The sequence below is a fragment of the Chionomys nivalis genome, chromosome 15 (genome assembly GCF_950005125.1).
Source record: "Chionomys nivalis chromosome 15, mChiNiv1.1, whole genome shotgun sequence".
Taxonomy (NCBI): Eukaryota; Metazoa; Chordata; class Mammalia; order Rodentia; family Cricetidae; genus Chionomys; species Chionomys nivalis.
The window spans coordinates 41,465,864-41,484,805 of NC_080100.1; the positions used below are offsets into that span (position 1 = coordinate 41,465,864).

At 36.0% G+C, this 18,942-nt stretch overlaps 1 protein-coding gene across 1 annotated transcript in view; it reads right to left on the minus strand.

Moving 5' to 3' along the window:
• The window catches only part of Adamts6 (ADAM metallopeptidase with thrombospondin type 1 motif 6), a 195,745-nt gene that overhangs the window by 80,731 nt on the left and 96,072 nt on the right, over positions 1–18,942 (minus strand). Inside the window, exons 12-14 of the mRNA XM_057789774.1 lie at positions 16,553–16,698; positions 14,423–14,486; positions 1,284–1,386 (exon numbers count right to left, since the gene is read on the minus strand). Of these exons, the coding sequence (XP_057645757.1) occupies positions 1,284–1,386; positions 14,423–14,486; positions 16,553–16,698 (313 nt within the window). The remainder of the gene's footprint in view (positions 1–1,283; positions 1,387–14,422; positions 14,487–16,552; positions 16,699–18,942) is intronic.

Genomic DNA, 18,942 nt, shown 5'->3' on the forward strand with positions numbered 1-18,942 from the left:
TATGCAGTTGCCAAAAATTCAGAGAGAACACAGGTAAGATATATGCATCTCATTGTCCATATTCTTATGGCCAAAGAAAAAATGAGCAAACAACTGAACAATGGCCAATGGTACATATGCCAAAGCATTCAGAAGAAAATGGCTACAGGTTAATTTAAATGCATCAAAACCAGCATGATTAATAAGTGGCTAGAGAGATGAGCATACATGTGTATAATAAAATAATAATGGTAAAATATTGGTAGTCAGTACATAGGTCTTATGCTCAAAAAAGTTTTTATAGTACTCTGTTCTTGTGTAATTTTAAAGCAAAATTACATAACACAGTACTTTTCATGGTACATTAAAATTTTCCACACAACAAAATGTAGTTTATATTTTGAAAAAACCTCATCTTTTTAATGGCAAATATTAGTCTTTGATACTTATCCAAACTAAGTAGCAAGAATGCTTTCAGACAAGGAAAAACATTTAATATAGCAGGCGTGTTGGTACACATTGCAAATCCAGCACCCAGGAAGCTCAGTCAAAAGGAGAGTAAATTTAAAGCAAGCCTACGCTACACAGCAAAAAAAATTTCTCAAAAATAAAGCAAAACAACAAAAACCTTACCCAAAACAAAATTTAAAATACGGCCATCAAGTTAGCTCAATGGGTACAGATACTGACGACCAAGCCTTTGGACTTGAGTTCAGTCCCCGGACCTGACAAGGTGAAAGGATTAAACTGACCTCTGGAACTTATCCTCTGACTTCCACATAAGAGTCCTGGGGAAACCTGTGTTCATGTGTGCACACACAATAACTTCTAAAAAGGAAAAACTGAAAGCAAATCAAACAATAGATCTTTAGAAAGATCACTAGCCTTTGACTCAGAAAAAAAAAATAAATAGGTTTCCTTTTTTTCTTTGGAGTTCATTGAGTTGATTTATGTCGGCATATTTTGTTTTAAGGGGATAATTGCAAATATTCAATGATTATAATTTACCCCAGGAAAGTCTCAAGCAGAGCTCATATTTTATGAGTTTTACATGACTACATACTTTTTAGGATTTTTAAAAACTTTTTAAAGAAAATTAGTTTTTAAAATATAATTTTTAATAATTTGTAAACTGTTGCATATAAACTATCACAGGGAAGCTAAAATATAAGACTTGTAAAATAACATATGCATTTTCTTGCTTTGACCTGCAAACACTGATTCTAGCTACCACGTCCATGAAGGTCTGCACGTGAATATCGCAAAGCTCTCGAGCACGAGTGCTTTGCCGGGTCATACGTTACCTCCAGTATAGGGTTTCCAGTTATAATGCTTTCCCCGGAAAGGCATACTGTCAAAGTCTGCACACTGTTTTTCTCGAAAATCTCGGGAACCCAAAGGGCATGGCTAAAATAAAATAAAATCATAAATGGTACCATTGTTGTAAAATGCCAAAAACCAAGGGACAGCGTCCCTAAAATTTGTATTTACTGACTGCTGCCCTATCTCCTCTGGGTGTCATTTGACTTTTTATTTTTTAAAAAAAAAAAAAAACCATTTTACAATACAGACTCACACGGAGGTGTCTGAACTGCCCGTCTAGGTGAGAAGAAATAACTGCAGTGACTTAAACTAAATGCTAGAAAGTTGCCATAGAAGTTTTCATGTGTTGCAGCCATCATACCTCCTTACAGAGACATGCGGAAACCAGACAAGAACCTAGAACACAAGGTCCCTTGGTAACAGCGCCTGAAGCCCAGGTGCCATGACTTGCTCTAGATTTATGTGAAGGCACCAGGATGCCAAGCACTGAGACAGCATCTAGCTTGTAAATCGCCATTTGTACCCTGATCAGTACAGACGCTTCCTGATGAAAACCAGAAGCTGAACTGGGAAAAATGCTAGGATTCAACTCCAAGCACCTTCAAATTCAAGAGGCTTGGACTTATTAAAATGTAAATTTCACCTTTTAACATCACAGAAAATGAAATGATAAATTGGTACCAAATGTGCACATGTTTTTAAGGGGAAAGGAAATGGTAAGGAAACAATAACTGGTTATAAAAGTTTGGAATGTTTCTTTTACCTGAAAATTTTAGAGAAAAAACCCTGCCAATCTAACTAGGTCTAAATTACAAATGCCACAGTCATTTCTTACTCAACTCTTAAGTACACAAAGACAGAAAGTATAACATCTCACTGAATGTTTGGGCAATAGCACAATTTGATTCATCTTTTAGATTTCTGTAGCATTGTAGCAACTAAATTTTTAAAAAAGCTATAAATTTTGAAACCATAAGAAAACTTTCCTCTTAAATGTAGAACAGAATATATCATGAAAGAACAAAATGGGAGGAAGTTGATGCTGGAAATCCAGCCCAGGGTCTATAGATGTTGGGCAGTAAAAGTGTGTCACTGAACCACATCTCCAGTCCTGGGAGTACTCAGCTCAGAATAAATGACAAGTGACTTACAGGCATCCTCAGAGACACACTTGAGGACTTTCTTAGAAACCCCCTTAGACATCTACCCTTGCTTTGTGCAGTCTCCAGGGTCAGTAAGTAATAGTAAATAGTTTCTATGAGACGTGTGGAAATAATAGAGCATACTGTGCAAACATTTACATTTCTATCATTACTTACTATAGGATATGGCTCAAAACTTTTAGCATATTAAATCCAAAGCCTCAGATTTTAAAATAGTGACAGCAGCTGTACATTATGTTAAGAGCCTCAAATCTTAAAATATACTCAGTGTAGTGAAATACTACACCATCAGTTCCAAACCTAAGGGTTTTTTTGTGTGTGTGTGTGTAATTACTCTTTTGCCTACTTTTAGCTAGTGCATCATACTATGCTAGCCAGTCCTTCTTTTCACTGTTTATTAATATTTGGATCTTTGAAATACTGACATTTGACATTGCTACATAACATTGTCATATACAAAGTACATGGTCAAGAACCATATAATTAACTACAAGCAAACAAAATCTGCAAAAATACCCTCAAAATGCTTTAAATGTTTATGATTTGGGGAGGCCTATTCATAACTGTCATTGATTATTTATGTCTGATAAACATGGTTGAACATAATAAAGACTGTTTTCTCCAACCTATTTTCCCTTTTTTAAAGACTATTTTTAATTATGCATATGTGTTTAAGGGTGCAAGAGAATATGCACATGAGTGTGGGTAAACATGAATGCCAGAAGAGGGTGCCAGATTCCCTGGAGCTAGAGTCACCTAAAATGGGTTCTAGACATGTAGTCTGGTCCTCTGCTAGAACAGCACATGCTCTTAACTACTGGGTCATTTCCCTGGTCTCTTTCTAAGTTATTTTCAAAGACTCTTTCATGAGAGTTAGAGTTGTCTGTCAGTGGTTTTACCAAGTACCAAATCTGTTTTTAAAGAAAATACCAATTTCAAAAATATATGTAATTTGAACTGTAGATACGAGTTTTCGCCAAAAAGAGTATCAACCACTTAAAAGTTTGTCCAAGCACAGTTTTTAATCTAGTTGAAAAGAGCAGACTGAGGTGGGAAAAGTCTATAACTACTTCAGGAAATATAAATAGCAAACAACAATATCTTATAGCTTGCCTTTAGGTGCTGCGTGAAAGACCAATGAGCTATGTAATAAGTTATGTAAATACTGAATTTGAAAGAAAACTTTGAGTGTGTCCCAAAGTATTGCAGTTGAGATAGTTAAGAAAGAAAAAGGGCCTGGGGAGATTATTAAGACTGTGCTGGGGGATTAGACAGGGAAGCCAAGTAAAGCTATGCACGAAGGCAGAAAGAGATTATGAGTTCTGAGTGTTTTCCGAATAGTGGAAAAGGCTATCCAAAGACAAGAACTGTACAGAAACACAAGGAGAAACAACAGCTCTTATACAAACACCAGTACAAAGCTGAGTTAACACATTAAGCCAGTCACTGAATACAAAATTAAAAATGCTGCTTTCCAGTATTTTCTAAGGACCCTTTAAAGCTGAAGAAAAGCAAATAGCCAATAAAAGGGAACGGCTGTTTATGAAGCACTTGGATGACATTACATGAAGTTTTTTTTACCTATTCTTTTCTTCTGAGTGCCTCTCCTAGGGTCAGCTACAATAAAATCAAAGCATTGTTGTAAATGCTACTTAACTAGTTCTAAGTACACTGTGACAGACTTCAGAGATCTTTAGGTGTGTAAGCTGCTTCATCCCTAACAGCACTCTCATGAAGTAATCATAATTATTTCATAAGGAAAGAACAGGACTACAGAAATTTGATTCATAAAAAATTTCAGGATATGAAGATACTTCCTTTATCTGAATGAGAATACCTCCTTGAGTCGCTCCAAATGATGTAACAGCATAGGCTTAGATAAGAAATTGGTCATGTCAGTGCTTCAATAGAAGTATTTACCAAAAAAAAAAAAAAAAAAAAAAAAGGAGACAGGTCAGATTTGATTAGTTGTTGAGCCAGTCCAGAATCGTATCTGTCAAGATCTGGGGTGAGGGATGATGTAATAATACCATTTGAACAGATTCTTAGTTTCTTCTACAATTATTCCAAAGCAGACACCTAATTTGTAGAAACATGAGCAGGACAGACAAATACTTTTCAGAGAGCTACAACTATGAAACTATGAGCAACTTCTTTTATTTCCACCAAAACTTTGCCTTCCAACAACCAAATGATTTTTATTCTTTCTTCTGAATCTATACTAAACAAATCTTCTTAGATTGAAAGATACCCAGGCCTTGATAAGTTTCTTCTGTGTACATACTAATTAGCCAGTGGTCTTCTTAAAATAAGTTACAAAGAAATGGCCTAGGTTCACTTAACAAGTATTTATAAGTTGTATAATATGTGTCAGATGTGATCTAGGCTTTAGGATTAGAGGGGAAACAATAAAACCTTAAATGCCTGCTTTCATAAAATTTATTGTAGTTTGACATGAGAAGAATGGCGAAGCAGAGTAAAGAAGTTGGTGGTGAGGTGAGAGACAAGTGGTTTGAAGAACTGGGAGGACGGCAAGTGCAAACGCCCTGAGGCAGAACAGTTGAGCATCTGGATAAGACTGTTTGCCAGTCTCTGATCCTAGGTGCTCTGGTTTCAGTTCTCAACAGGGAATGCTCTGAATATGTGAAAAGTAAATATAAGCTAAGCAGGAATCGCATTGACTGGTCTGGAGAGAGATCAAAGAGTAATCAAAGGAAAGTAGTTCCTGGAAGAAATTTCTGAAACCTATTTTTGATTAATTTTTTTAAAAATGGAGAGTTTAATGTTTTTTAGGCTATTAAGAATAATAATAGTATCAACACTGTCCTAAAGCATGTATATAAAACAATCTTAAAACTAATCTAGCATCCTCTCCCCAGACCAACAAGTACAGCCCTATGGACCCAAGAGCAATGCCACAGGTCTCAGTCTCTAGGGTTTGTAAGTATTTTCAAAATAAAAACAATAACAACAAAATCTTTATCACCATTTTCCAGATCTATAGGTATTAATACATTTTACAAAACTATATTGTACTTTCAACTATTTGGATAGATAAGCATTTCCTAAACTTTTTTTCCCTAAACATCTGCCTAAACATCATATTTTTCCTACAGAACCAGACATGCATGTGGTATACACATACATGCAGACCAAACACTCATACACATAAAATAATTCTAAAAATAAATTTAAAGATGACAGGTAAAATTTATAACTGGATACCCCTTTGTGATATATTTTTATGTTTGTATTGAGTCTTGTCTTTATAAGTCCCCTATTCCATCTTTATGAATATTATATGACATTAAGGAGAAACTGTAGATATTCTGTTTGTATTTGCTATTAATTAGTAAAACTACTTGATCTATGTTGGTTCTAGGTTTTAATTCCCTATAACTTAAGCAAAAGATTTATATCTTGTATTTTTCAATCCAGTTTACCACTATAGGGTTGTACATAGGTAACACAAGCTTCTAAGCAGTGAGGTGTTCCAGTGTGGATGTTGCTCCTTTTGTCATCTCTAAGATGCTATAAATCTTAGAAATTATGGCATTTGACTCTGTACTGGGGTTATTTCACTAAGACTCTTATACCAGAAATTGTGAGCCACCTTTAGTAAGTAGGAAGACCTGTACTGCATATTTAATTAACCGATACTATCCCAGTTTTATAGTGTTTCCTCTTTCTTCTGATTTTTCTTTCTCCTTTTCCCAAGAAATAGGTTTCCTTAAGGGTTTTTGATATATGCTTAGTTTGGGACAACACATTGCACATCTCTTCCACTTCCTGTGCATCCATCCTCATCCATACTTAAAGCTTTAACTCCCTGTATGTCCACCTTCTTTTTATCATATGTGTCTACTCTATCTTCACTCCTTAAGATTGCTCACCTTCCTCTCACAGTCCCTTTCTAGTTTTCTGAGCTCTGTACAGGTACTCCAAGATAAATAGATACATGTAAATATCTAATTTTGGATCTACATACGAGAAAGAACATAAACTTTCTGAGCCTGGGTCACTGCACTTAGTATGATATATTCCAGTTCCATCCATTTTCTTGCAAGTTTCATAATTTCAGTTTTATTTACAGCTGGATAAAATTCTATTGTATATATGTATCATATTTTCATTTTCCAAGCATCAGTTAAAGGACATCTAAACTGATTCTGTGCCATAGCTATTATGAACAGAGCAGCAGTAAACATGGATATTCAAGTTTCTTGATAGAAGGCTATGGAGACCTTTGGGAAAATGCCTAAGAATGGTATAGATCAATCATATGGTAATTCTATTTTTGCTTCTAAGAAGCCCCCACACAACTTCCACAGAGGCTGCATCAATTTACATTCCATCTAATCTTAGATAAACATTCACATATTCCCACCTCTCACCAGCATTTGTTATTTGTTTTCTAACTGAGTTGAGATGGATTCTCAAAGTCCTATGTCCATTTGCTTGGTATTGTCTGTGTGAGTGTGTGTGGTGTTTCTTGGAAGCAACACATAGATAGCTTCTTCTTTTTGGACCAATCTACTATTGTGTCTTCTGATTGAGGAATTGGGATTATTGATATTCAGCTATTAAAACTGTGCATTGATTACTGCTATTCTGTTATTTTGTAGTGTTTTCCCCCTTCTCTTATTTAGTACTATCCCAGCATGGTTTATTAATTCCTATGGCCTTGTGGATGGATTGTTTTTCTCTCCAATCTGAAGACAGTTTTTACTATCGAGTTAGAGATCCTTTGCCCTTTTCTGTGTCTTTAACTAATAAATGTGATCTTTTCGATGTGTTGTATCCATCTCACAGTTCCCTATGATCCCTTTTTATTATTGTATCTTTGTCCCTGCAAGTTTGTTAAGTTCCTCACCCTTGTCTTCATGCTCACATATTCCAGACACTCAGTTCTTTCTTTGTTCTATTCTGTATCTGAGACTTTCCACAGACTTTTAAACTCTGACTTGCTATAATAATTTTTAATTTCAGATTGTTTTCATCAGTATTAACCTTTGCTTTTTATTTTATCTTTCATATTATCCATCACCTTCCTTATTATATCCTGCCATTTGCTTATGCCTTTAAACATACTTAGAATCATTATTTTGAGTTCTCTGAGATTTCCTCTAACTCACTCTCATCAGATGCCATTGCTATAGGGTTAATAAGTTTTAGAAGAGTTGGCCGGGTAGTGGTGGCCCATGCCTTTAATCCCAGTACTTGGGAGGCAGAGGCAGGCGGATCTCTATGAGTTCGAGACCAGCCTGGTCTACAGAGCTAGTTCCAGGACAGGAACCAAAAGCTACGGAGAAACCCTGTCTCAAAAAACCAAAAAAAAAAAAAAAAAAAAAAGGAAGAGTTATGCTGTCTTGTTTTTTGTGTTTCTTATGTACTCCATTATTACTTACACATCTGGTGTTATTTCTTTGCTTTGTTAGGCTATTTTTAATTAAATGTTTTCTACCAGTTGAAGTATTTGCAATGTCCAGTGGAACTTGGATATGGCAGTATTGAGTGTATAGTTCAGAAAATAATTCCTCAGACCAGAAGGCTCTGGATGTCTGGTGTAAGGTTTATATTATTCCCTTAGTAGGATATTAACTATGAATGCAATAAGTTTCATTATATTAACACTACTCAACTGTTGTAGCAATTAATAACAGTGACCCTTTACATTTCAATACTGCTGGAAAATAAACTATCAAGGGTAGTATGGGGCAGTATGGAGCACACTCAGATTTTAATTGTCTGATTTTTCTAACATTCAGTTTTTCAATCATGATTTTAATGTAGTGCTAGAATAATCAAAAATTTATAAACAACAATTATCAATAGCATTAATACTATTGTTTTATGTGCATAGTACATGCGTGTTCATGTATGTGTATACACATGGTGTTCAGGTGCATGTACACCTGTGTTGGCAAGCATATGGAGGCTAGAAGTTGATGCTGATATCTTCCCTGATTGTTCTTCAATTTATTATCTGAGATGGAGTCTCTGACTGAACCTGGAGCTCATTCATTCAACTGGGCTGAGTGGCCATTGAGCTCCAGAACCCTCCAAACTCCATGCACCCAACTCCAAATCCTGGGGTTATAGACTAAATAGCTTTTTACATGGGTTTTGGGAATACAAATTCAGATCTTCATGTACACATAGCAAGTACTTTACCAATGGATCCTCCTACCCTATGCACATACAGACATACATACAAACAGATTCACACACACACAACAAAAAACCAACTACTTTTAATGTTAAAATGAGAAATAACCAGAAATGCAAAGTACCAACCAGCCAGTCATAAGAAGGGAATGAGCAAGACCTCTACATTATCTAGGAAATTGACAAGCTGTATTGAATAGATTGTATGCCCTAGAAATAATACAAGCAGAATCTATTAAATACACATGAGTTAGCCAGTCCTCTAGGTTTTTCACTTTCCAGGAAAAAGTTAGAAGGCACAGAGCATGCCTAGTCATGAGAATGAAACACTTTTAGGGATGGGGCTATAGCTCATAGTTCAGTAGTACAACACTTACCTAGCACACAGTGGGCCCTGGATTTGATCTCCAAATAAATAAACACATACACAATGACTTTGATGCTCGATGTGGTGACTCACATTTTGAACCACAGCATTTGGGATGCTAACGGAAGAGAATAGCCAGCAATTCAAAGCAAATTAAGGATACATAATTGAGCTTCAGGCCAGCCTGGGCTACAGAGTGAGAGGATCTCCAAAATCAAAAATAAAAGAATCCCTGTTCTCCTGCTCTTTGACTGCTTGACATTAATTCTGGGTTTTGATTTAAAAAATTTTCCAGGATCATTTGAATTTATAATTTGTATTATTCATACTTAAGTCTAAAGAAAGCTTTTGGCTCACAAATGAGCAAGTAAAAAAATGCTTATAAAATGTTTTCTGGTTGTTAACTATCTATTTAATTTTAACTAATTGGAAACATCTCACTCAGATCTCATTTACAGAGTCATAAAATATGACACACATAGGATTGAGGTATATGAGCACACAGTATGAAATGAGGCTGACCTTGTAATAGTGAATTCTTTTATCTCTTTTAATTCAGAGTAGTTTAGACACAACAGAAACGTGGGCAGTATATGAAATATTAACATTTAACCATTGTGCATTTAGAAACTTTGTAAACAAGAAGGGAATGAGCAAGGCTTCAACATATATAGAAAATTGACAAGCTATATTGAATAGATTGTGTATCCTAAAAACAATTCAAGCAGAATTTATTAAATACATATGGGCCAGCCAGTTCTCTAGGTTTTCCACTTGCTATTGCTAACAGAATACAATGAATTCTTGCTTATCTTAGTTAATCTTACTACAATCAACTCATCCTTCATGATTTCTTAATAAATTCCATCCTATAAAATGGAGCCTTTTAGATACCCTTTCGGTAGATTTTTTAACATATAGGAGTTTTGGTTTTATCTAATATGATATATAATTCTAAAAATCTCTTTTATAAAACTGCATGGTAAAAATGACAGCTCTTTAAAACTTGGGTTGGACACATTTAATTCAAAGACAGTTCATTTCGCTTAAATATGAAAAATTCTAAACAACGAAATACTGAAGTAAGTATGACTTTCTTATTTGAAGAATTAAAATGAGTTAATATGGAAAAGTCAGGACTATATAGCTAATTCATTAAAAGTTGAAATAAAAGGGAAAAATAGTAATAGATATGTCATCATTTCAGCTTCTAGTTTCAGCTTCTAATACAGTAATGAGTACAGGCAACAGTGTCTGTCTTTTTTTTCATGTTATGTTTTCTAGCATACATTACTCTTATTGTATAACGCCTATACTATTGTATGTTCACACCTTCAATTACATAATACTGGAAATAGTTGTGAACTAGGAGATGGGTTTGAATTTCACACTCCTACCTAATAGTATGATACAACAATAGGTCTTCACTTCTGTCCTTATATAAAACCTCTATTCTTCTGACATTGGTGTCATTAATCTAAATCAGCTTGGGGTTTAATAAATGAGGGTGATTTTCTCTCTTGGAGGAGAGATTGAGGTATATGAGAATTAAGACAGTCTCACCCTATACACCAACTTCTGGGATCATCCTGAGTGTCTTCAACATTCATGTGGAAAAACCATCAGTCTTTACAAGCAGTGAAGTTCTTCCCACTGCTTTGTCTCCACTCCAGTTTGGGCATGTACTCCCGTTACCACCTTCTGGAGTTGTCATCTCTGAATGCACTCACTTGTTATATCATAAATTTAAATGTATTTCTTTCTGATCTCAACTTCTACCCAACTCACTCTACATTTCCTATTGTCTTTTTTTGTTTTCATTTTGGTTTTGGTTTTACTTTTGTGGCTTTTTAAAAGTCAGTTCCTAATTTTCTCCCAAATAGCCCTCTTTAGACTCCACTTTCATTACTTGTAGAGAGCCTCTGTCTCAGCACTTCAGCCATTAAATTCCTTGATGTGGGATTCCCCTCTGTATGCTGTGAATGTGTTTTATTACCATTATTTAATAAAGAAGCTGCTTTAATCCTTGGCAGGGTAGAATATGGCAATGCAGTAAATCCAAGCAGAGATAGTGGAGGAAAGAAGCTGAAGTCAGGGAGACGCCATGTAGCTGCCGAAGGAAAAAGACGCCAGAACCTTACCGGTAGGTCACAGATTCGTGGTGATACACAGAGTAATAGGAATTGGTTAATTTAAGATGATAGAGTTACTTAATAAGAAGCCTGGGCTAATAGGCCAAACAGTATTGTAATTAATATAGTTTCTGTATGATTATTCAGGTCTGGGCAGCCTGGAAACAAAATGCAGTCTCTGGTATAATTCCTCTTGAGTTATTCACTGTTATGTTGTACTCTTGTCTTTCTTCAATCTGTTCACATCTAAAGCCAAAATCTATGACTCTTTCAATGGTTTTTAAATGCCTCAGAACATATAGCAGACCATTAGCACACTGGCCTTGCACTTCATTCTCCATTTGCCTAGGATGTCCTTAACATCACTAGCTTTTCTCTGGCCTACTCTCTTTGCCTTTTAGTTCTCTCTAACTTTTTATGGAAATGAACCTTAAATTCCTAATTAGCCATGTGCCAACTGTACATACTTTTGTAAAATATGACTCATGTCAATATATTGTGATTATTCTCTGTTGTGACTTCCTTCATTTAAGTAATTCCTTGAAAATATACATCAGGCATTCAATTTAAGGGAATGAATAGTGGTAGTATTTGAAAAGTCTTATGATTAAAGATATATGCAATTATTCTGAGATCTGTTTAGCAGAATAAAATATGATAAACAGGTGTGTTAAAAGGGGAAAAAAATAGAGGAGGAGAGAAGCTTACAATTTTAAGTACAGTATCCAGGTTAGGCCTTATTGAGAAGGAAACAACCGAGTAAAGATGAAGGGATAGACAGCATTAAGTGCACAAGGCAAATGGAGTAATCAAAACAAAAGTCCTAAGGAAAGAGCACTAGTGGCAGGTTTACAGAAGGAGATCCATGTAGTTGGAACAGAGTAAATGATGAAGAAGCTGCTAACAGATCAGTTCTCAGAAGCAATGGAAGTCAGATTATATAGATCTTGCTAGCTTTTATAATAATTTCATATACAAGAAATAGTGAAGTGTTGGGGGTTAAAGAGTAAGGATAACCTGACTTACTCTGCCTCCAATATTGGAAACTGAAGAGTAAAAGTTTGTTGTTAGTAAATCAACACATGAGGCTCTTACAGATTTGATGGTAAAGTTCAGTGGTAGAGCACTTGCCTAAGTATGTGTAAAGTCTTCAGCTTAGCAAAAAGCACCTCAAAAAACAAAAATAAAGCCTAATAAATTGATAACTATAGATACTAGTAACTCAGACCAGAGTAGAAGTAGCAGAAGTAGTGAAAAGCTGTCAAATCTGAGATATATTTTTATGGCAAAATATAACAAAATTTCCTAAGGGATTAGATGGATACAGATGGTGAGACAGAAAAGACTGGGGAAAAACAAACAAACAAACAAACAAAAAACCTCTAGAATTTTGACTTATACTGGTGGGACAGAGATCTGAGGTAAAGAACACTTACAGAGAACAGTGTTGAATAGTTTTGTAGATAACATTCGCGTACACTACATACTGCATGAAAGGTCAACCCGAGTAGTAAGATGACAGCTGGGCTGAAAGGTATAAATTTTGGAGTTGAATGATATAACATCAAAATCACTGAAGCTTATAAGATCAGAAATAAAACGAGTATCAGTAGAATGGAGAAACAGTCAAGGGCAAAGTCCTGGGTAGTCTAAGATTAGGAGAATAAGGAGAAGCACTAATGAAAAATAATAATCAAAATGTTCAAATGAGTAGGAAGATGAAGACTACAACTAGTAAATATTGAAGGCATCTGTGACTTGGTAAGAGTATGTCAACATTATGATGAAGATAAAATCACAAAAGAACAAATTCAGGAAAAAATTAGAAGATGTGAACTCAATTCAGTATATACAGATAAGTCTTTGGAGGAATTTCTTTTATCCAAAGGGTGGCAAAGAAGTGGTTGAAATAACTGGCAAGGGCTTTTTGCTTGTTTTTAGATAGAAAGATGCTTGTATGCTTATGGAAAAGACCAGAAGAGGGTATGTTGGAACAATAATCTGCACATTTATAAATTTATAAAGAGTTAAGGCAGGAGTAGACTGGAGAATGTGAATGAAGTTTAGTTTCTTAATATTTCAGTGTTACAAAATAAAACAGTGTATTTCATACACAGGAAGGAGCAATAATGTTCTGGATAGAATTACCAAACGAAAGATAGTCAATCTACTACCAGAGGCAGCCCACCACGACCAAGGAGAAAATCAAAAAGCTCCCATTTTGCAAACTACAGAGGAAACAGTAGATTTGAAGGAGTGATGGTTCCCATCAAACCATAAAGGTAAATGCTGTTTTAACATGAAATGCCTCCCAAAGACTTGTGTTTGTATACTTGGTCTCTAGCTACCGGTGTTATTTAAGAAGGTTTTATGGGACCTTTAAGAGGTAGTGTTGCTAGAGGAAGTATGTCACTGGGAGCTAGCTTTGAAGTTTTCTAACATGGTCCTACTTTCTGTTTTCTTTCTCTTCTACCTCTCTGGTGCAAACGTGATAGACAGGTCTCATGTTCTGCTGCCATGCTTTCCTTACCAAGATGGACTGTACTGGTTCTGGAGCTGTAAACTAAAATACACACTTTCTCCCCTAGGTTCCTTTGTCTGGGTATTTCATCACAGCAACAGAGATGCAGCTAGCACAGTAAAGATAAGGGAAACTCAGAAAAGTCAGATAGTGAAATTCTGCTGATAATGGTTCATGAATTCCTGAGGGCACATAAATATTTTCTTTTCTTTTTTTTTTTTTTTCGAGACAGGGTTTCTCTGTGGCTTTGGAGCCTGTCCTGGAACTAGCTCTTGTAGACCAGGCTGGTCTCGAACTCACAGAGATTCACCTGCCTCATAAATATTTTCGTAGTTGCCAGTGGCAGGGACATGATTTGGGACAGAAGAGACTATGGACTGTAATGTTGAGTCTTAAGGGACTGGACACCAAAAGACGAGGAATGATGTGCGAGTCTCAGGCTCCTCGCTGTGAGGAACAGAAAACAAGATCAAGAGCATAGTAAGACTGCCACTTGTGGACTCAAGAAACATAGTGACAGTGAGGTTGGGAGTTGAAACCAGGTTTTTCAGGGCATATATGGGTTTCCCCATCATAGAGAAGACACCTGCTTCTGGAACTACCTCATGGTCTTACTGATGGAATTGACAGTGCTGAGGCTAGCTTTTTAGGAAATTCATGTGACCCTTACAACAGATGGTTTTCTGATTAAAGAGCCTAAAATTGAAAGCTTTCCCTGCGTGAGAAAAGAGTAACCTAATTACTCATAGCAAATTTTCGGTTTACTTACATCTGTATTGCAAGAGCGATACCGTTTTCTCTCTCCAAGGCAATATTTTCCACCTCCTGAAGGTCTGGAAAACAACATTTTTTTAACATGTGATTATAATGCATTTGTCAAACAAAGACTACATATATTGCTTGATGAACTCATCAAAAGTTACATTAAGAAGATATAAAATGTGATGTTTTATCAATTATTAAAATAATGATCATTGTTAACAATGAATATAGTTATTCAGAATGAAGTTATAGCAGCATATATAAATAATTTGTAAGACTTAGGAGTTATGATTATATTCTCAAGAAAATATAACTAAATTAGCATATTTAATTATCATAGTATAGTACTCCACTCAATACAATGACTTTAAAAACCTCATCTATAATGAAAATATAATCTTTTCTTTCAGGTGGGAAACAAAGAGATAACACTTAATGACTTCCTGGGAATGGATCCAGTTCAGAGTAAACAATACAAAAACGCATTTTCATTTAATTTCAACATAAAGTTAAAAATATCAAATTAAAAAAGATGGCTTTGTATTATATTTCTTCCATATTAGTGAAAAATACAATATAAAATATTTGCTTTTGTAAATTAATATTTAAATTATTTAAAATTCAGGAGAAACATATGCCATCACTCAGACATGCTATTACTGAGTGACAAACTGATACGAGATTCCCTTCTGTGTGTTGTGAATATGTTTTATTGCCATTGGTTAATAAAGAAACTGATTTCGGTCAATGTCTTAAGAGAGCAAAGCTAGATGAAAAATCTGAACAAAGATGTAGAGTGAGAGTAGGCAGAGTCACAGAGAAGCCATGTAGCCGCCAAGGGAGACAAACACCCCAAAACCTTACTGGTATACTATGAGCTTTGTGAGATAGTAGTTTATAGCAGGCTTTGTTGAATTTAGGCTAATTATCCTTGCATTTGCTTAAAAAGGAATCAAGTCTACTGGTTTCAATGGATTTGGAATATGTTTTGAAGATCAGTGGATTGATCAACTTGAGTCAAGCTGAGAGAAAGGGATTGTGAGGCCAAACAAAGTTGGGGGGATGATGACAGCCAAGGGTAGTTTATAAATTATAACAGGAATCTCTGTTTGGTAGGAAGGCAACAATGCTAGAAAGTGGGAAGTTGAAATTTAGAACTGTTTTAAAGAAAATATTCTTAGATTAAAAAAAAATAGAAACAAGGTATTTGAAAAAAGCTTAGAGTCCAAGGTTAAAATGAAAACAAATAAAGAACTAAAGTAGACCGTCATTTATCCAGATTAGTGGGTGGGGTGAGTAGAGATGTTAAAACATCATTCTTCACCAAAGACTGCTTATCAGAAAAGGTCCTCAGCTTCAGTTCTAGACACTATGGGTAGGTAGCAGGCAGCAGTGAAGGAGCAGGTGAGTCTTAGGCAGAATAGGAAAAGTAAATTAAAGTACTAGTCCACCTGTACATTGATAGGATGGAGAGGAAATAGAACTGGCAAAGCATACTGATGGGCTGGCCTTGCCCCGTGGGGACTCTGGATGGAGAGTGGTGGGATAGGGACAGGCTGACTTGCTTGCAACAGTACTGAGAGATGACAGAAGCATGTGAATGGAAACCACTTTAACACATGGACAGAATTGTCTTCATTGTGATCTGTGATGCGAACTGAGGCATCTCAACCCCTGAAGTGCTCTCATTGGTCCTTTTAATAGTAATGTGGCAGTAATAATTTTATGTGACATGTGAAAAGCCCTTCTTTTTCTGGAAATAACGGTAATGTAGCAGAAACCAGACATGGATTCATCCATAAGTCAGCAGTCTTCAGAGGAGGAAATATGATCATTACTAACTTATCTAGAAGACAATGCTTTTCTATGTGAAAGATTTGGCTTCTCTCTCTCTCTCTCTCTCTCTCTCTCTCTCTCTCTCTCTCTTTCTTAAGTTTTACTTACACAATAAGGGGAAAGGAAGAAAAAGAAAGTCTGTCTAACAAAGCTCCTCCACTTTCCTGGACCTCTTGCTTCTTCTGAAGACAAGCACTTGGCTTGCTAGAGAAACATTTTTACAGATAACATGTGAAACCACAGCTTTGAATCATTTCCAACTGTGTCTTTTTGTTGGCTCTGGCTTACTTTAGCTACTTACGCTGGACTGTCACAGTGTCTTAGGGATGAAGAGACGCCTCCCCCGCAGGTCCTGCTGCATTCACCCCACAGCGACCAGGAACCCCAACCCCCATCTATGCTCTGGGGCCAAGTGCCAAAAGGAACACATTCTCCCTGATAGCACCACTGTAAGAGGACACAAAACACACAGAATTAGCTTTTAGGCAGATACAAGATAGAAGTCCATAAACTTTAACTCAGGTAATGACTAATTTTAAGCACTAGCATTCTTAAGAGAAGAGAACAGGTTTTTAACTGTGCTTAGACAATGTAAAGGTGCATATGATTTGCAAAGTATCTTCAGCTGGTCACATTTATAGTCTCCAATGTGTACCAGTTCTAAAATCCCTGACTTTGGCAGTTTCTCTTTGTTTCTCTTTGTCCAGACTTTTAGTGTTTCTCATTATGGAATTAGCTATAGACCTCAAAATCATTTTTAGATATTGTAGTAATTTCTTTTAAAAAACAGTCTTTATATTCTACTATTATTAGACTTGTGGAATGATAATGCACTATGGAAAGTTCTCCAGTAAGGAGTTTTTATGATGGTAATTGCAAGTTCTTTAAAGAAAAAGAAAAACTGGTTGAGGCTACAATAGTAAAAGAATGCTTTGTGGTATTTCATCTAGGAGAAGCACAGACATAATAAAAGTAATGCCAAGACACTAGGGATTGGGCACAAAAAACCTTATATACATTGACTAGCCATGTGAAAGGCCCCTGTGCGAACATGTGTACTGGAATTCTGCTCAGTTTTACTCTGTACAATAAACCATACATGGCTGCCCCAAAGGAGAGAGCCAGGAATAATTTATCAGAAAGCAGACATCACATAATTAGTTCATAACTCTAGCATGATAAATCTTATTTGCAGTATATGGCAAAATAAAAGTGTTCTTTTAAGTCAAGCATTTATAGGTTTTTGTTGGTGCATTTTTCTAAATCATCAAACATTTAAAAATCAAACTCACCTATGAAAGCGAAATGTTTATATGGATAACAATAGGCAACAGTTGTTAGAGTTAATTGTCAACAGGATCATTCCATTAAGAAATTCAACCTTATAATGAGATGTGAGACACTTAAAAAATAATCATTTCATTGTCCTAATTATGTCACCAAGTTTGTTGGTTTTTAACTCCTGAGGTACAGGGGCAGTTCTCTCAATTTCACCTTCTATATGGCTGTTACCCTAGACAACAGCCTCCAGACAGAGTAGATCCTCACTTGGTGATTCTGCCTCCATCTCTCCCAGAGAGAATTCAGGTGTGGCTTTTAAAGATACAGCATCACACTATTTTGATTTCATGCTGTTACTATTTTGCTTAAAAGGCCTCAGTGGCTCTCATCTCCCTTAAGTCCAGACTTGCTGATAGAGCCCTCACAGCCTCTGAGCCCCCTCGCCTTGGCAAGGAGATCAGTAGCCACATGGTTTGTTAGTTCTTCCTCACTCACCTCTCCTTCTACACTTGCTCCCTCACTAGCACATTTGCTCATCCTTCAGGTAGCCTTCTCCTAGCAACTGATCCCACAAATCAAACAGAGAGCTGCATACATGCTAGCTTGTCTACACTAAGCCACATCTCTAGTCCTTTTTAACTAAATTGTCAATCAAGATAGGTTTTGCCACATGGCCCAGGCTGACTTTGAAACTAACGATCCCAGAGCTTTAGTCTTCTAAATGCTAGGATTCCAGGTTGTGCTATCACACCCAACTTCCAGTTGTTTACATAGATGTCTTCTGACCATTTAGTCTTAGACCAAGTATCATTTCAGCAGACAGCTTTTTCCAGGATGCTCTTATTCTGAAGAGGCTCCTCACCATCCATTCTTGCCCTAGAGCTACCCTTTTCATTATGGAGCAGTACTTACTTATGCCTTCCATTTCAACAACCTTACCAGTTAGAAATACTTTAGTTATCAGTTTCTTCTTAGTTCACCCCTCTCTGCTTAGAATGCAAGCCTTGAAAACATCACATGGCTACTGTTAATTTCTGTTCCTCAGACTAGCCCCATTTTAAGGCTAGCATAGCAACATGTAGCAGAATATTAGACAGAAGAGGTAAAATGCATCCCCATGGTCACAGGGACCCTGCTGAAATGAGGACTACCTCCACCACTATTTGGTATCTAGTATACACGTAAAAAACTATTAGATGAATTATTAAGTTAAATTGCAAAATTTTGAATTCTATTTTAGTCACTACATGTCAGAAAGGAGCTAGAAAATATTAACATAAACAAACTCACATTTGTTTTCTTGTCATTTCAGACTTCCTTGAGAATACATATGATTTGAAGGGAAATGTTTTACTTTTTAACTTTTTTCTTAGGATTTAAAAATAGTGAGAGCTATAAAAATACTAAAAG